Source organism: Perkinsus marinus, assembly GCF_000006405.1.
Source record: "Perkinsus marinus ATCC 50983 genomic scaffold scf_1104296969776, whole genome shotgun sequence".
NCBI lineage: Eukaryota > Perkinsozoa > Perkinsida > Perkinsidae > Perkinsus > Perkinsus marinus.
Genome location: NW_003202679.1, coordinates 1 through 1297, shown reverse-complemented (window position 1 = coordinate 1297; position 1297 = coordinate 1). Strand labels below are relative to the sequence as shown.

The 1297-nt window shown below is 53.8% G+C and overlaps 1 protein-coding gene across 1 annotated transcript; it reads left to right on the top strand.

The window, feature by feature from the left end:
* Nucleotides 1–361: 361 nt before the first annotated feature.
* On the top strand, nucleotides 362–1017 carry Pmar_PMAR004887 (hypothetical protein; the record flags this gene model as incomplete). The annotated part of the gene is made up of 3 exons (XM_002767850.1): nucleotides 362–542; nucleotides 586–823; nucleotides 869–1017. Coding segments are annotated over 3 exons (568 nt in total), but the record flags the coding sequence as incomplete, so codon positions are not given.
* Between the last annotated feature and the right edge of the window lie 280 nt (nucleotides 1018–1297).

Sequence of the window (1297 nt, the reverse complement as noted above, 5' to 3'; positions counted from 1 at the left end):
CGCTTCCACAGCTAGCACATTGTGCTTCTCCAGTCACACTAGAGGACCAAGGACTCCTCAGAGTGAAGCAGCTTGTGGAGGCACATGTACAGTCCCTCGACCAAGCACAGGATCAGCTCGCTCGGGGAGTTTATGGTAGTGAAAAGTATCTATGGTCACGTCATCGCTGTGTGTGGAAGGTCTGGAAGTGGTGAGGTCCCCAATGCGTGCTGGAGGGGACATCTATAGACGCCTTGTCGTGGCTATTGATAAGTACCGCGAAACTCCTGCATCTGACCTGCAGTCTCAAAAGAGAGACATCTGCTTTGGGTGTGTTGGTGGTGGTGGTCGTCGCCTTACTCCCTTCACTGTTATATCGTAGATATCCCCAAGTGACCAGCGTGCTCCGACAGTCACTGCGCCCACGCTCTTCTGACCGTCCAGCAGGATCCTGTCGTGGCCTCAAACGCTTGCTGTCTATAGCTTTTGATCGGGACGTCCTCCGTATTGTGGAGACGTCAGCGCGGCTTAACCGTCGCGTGGTGCGGGACGGTCCGCCTCTGGTGAGCACCTCTCTATGCATCACTACGTTGTGATCACCCGTAGGTCCTACCATGGAGCATCATTGCTGATGAGCTCGGTGTGGGGCCTCTCAGCGAGGGTTATATACGCCGGTTATTGAAGGAGTGTTCAACTCAGAAGAAGCTCATCCTCTTTGGACAGGCGGCTTGGGCTGGTTGCAGTAGACTGTGTCGTATCTTTATGGAGGCTGGTGTGAACCCTTTCGAGAACCCAGCAGAGGAGTGTACAGCTACTGGAGCATCAGAGCAGCACTCTGAGATGAGTAGTGCAGTAGCTGTTGATGATGAGGCTGATGGTACTTCTTCAGGCAGCGCCATTTGTACAGGCTCGCTCACTCCTGTCCAGTTGGCCATCATGGCTGGGAGACTGAGCTGTGTCCACCTCATGGCTTCTCATGCGAGGCGACTCGGCCGGATCCATGTACCTCATCTTAGACGTGACTTGTTATCCAAGTGATACTTGCTATGAGTTTATTCGTCAACTTCCATATCGGTGTCTCAGGAGTGCGACGCCTATGCTGGCATCCACCATGCCAACTATCGTCACTGAGGGCTCTATCAAGAGAGGTGATGGTATCGACCACAGTGGTTGTGTATAGCTCTGCCTTAGCATCGCCTCCCACCCCACCGTCACGGGCAGCATGTCCAGCACCAGAGAGATCCTCTCCTGGTCCCTCTAGAGGACCTCTTAAGTGTATCGATATGATACTGCCTCACAACAAGGGTGGTACGGCCCT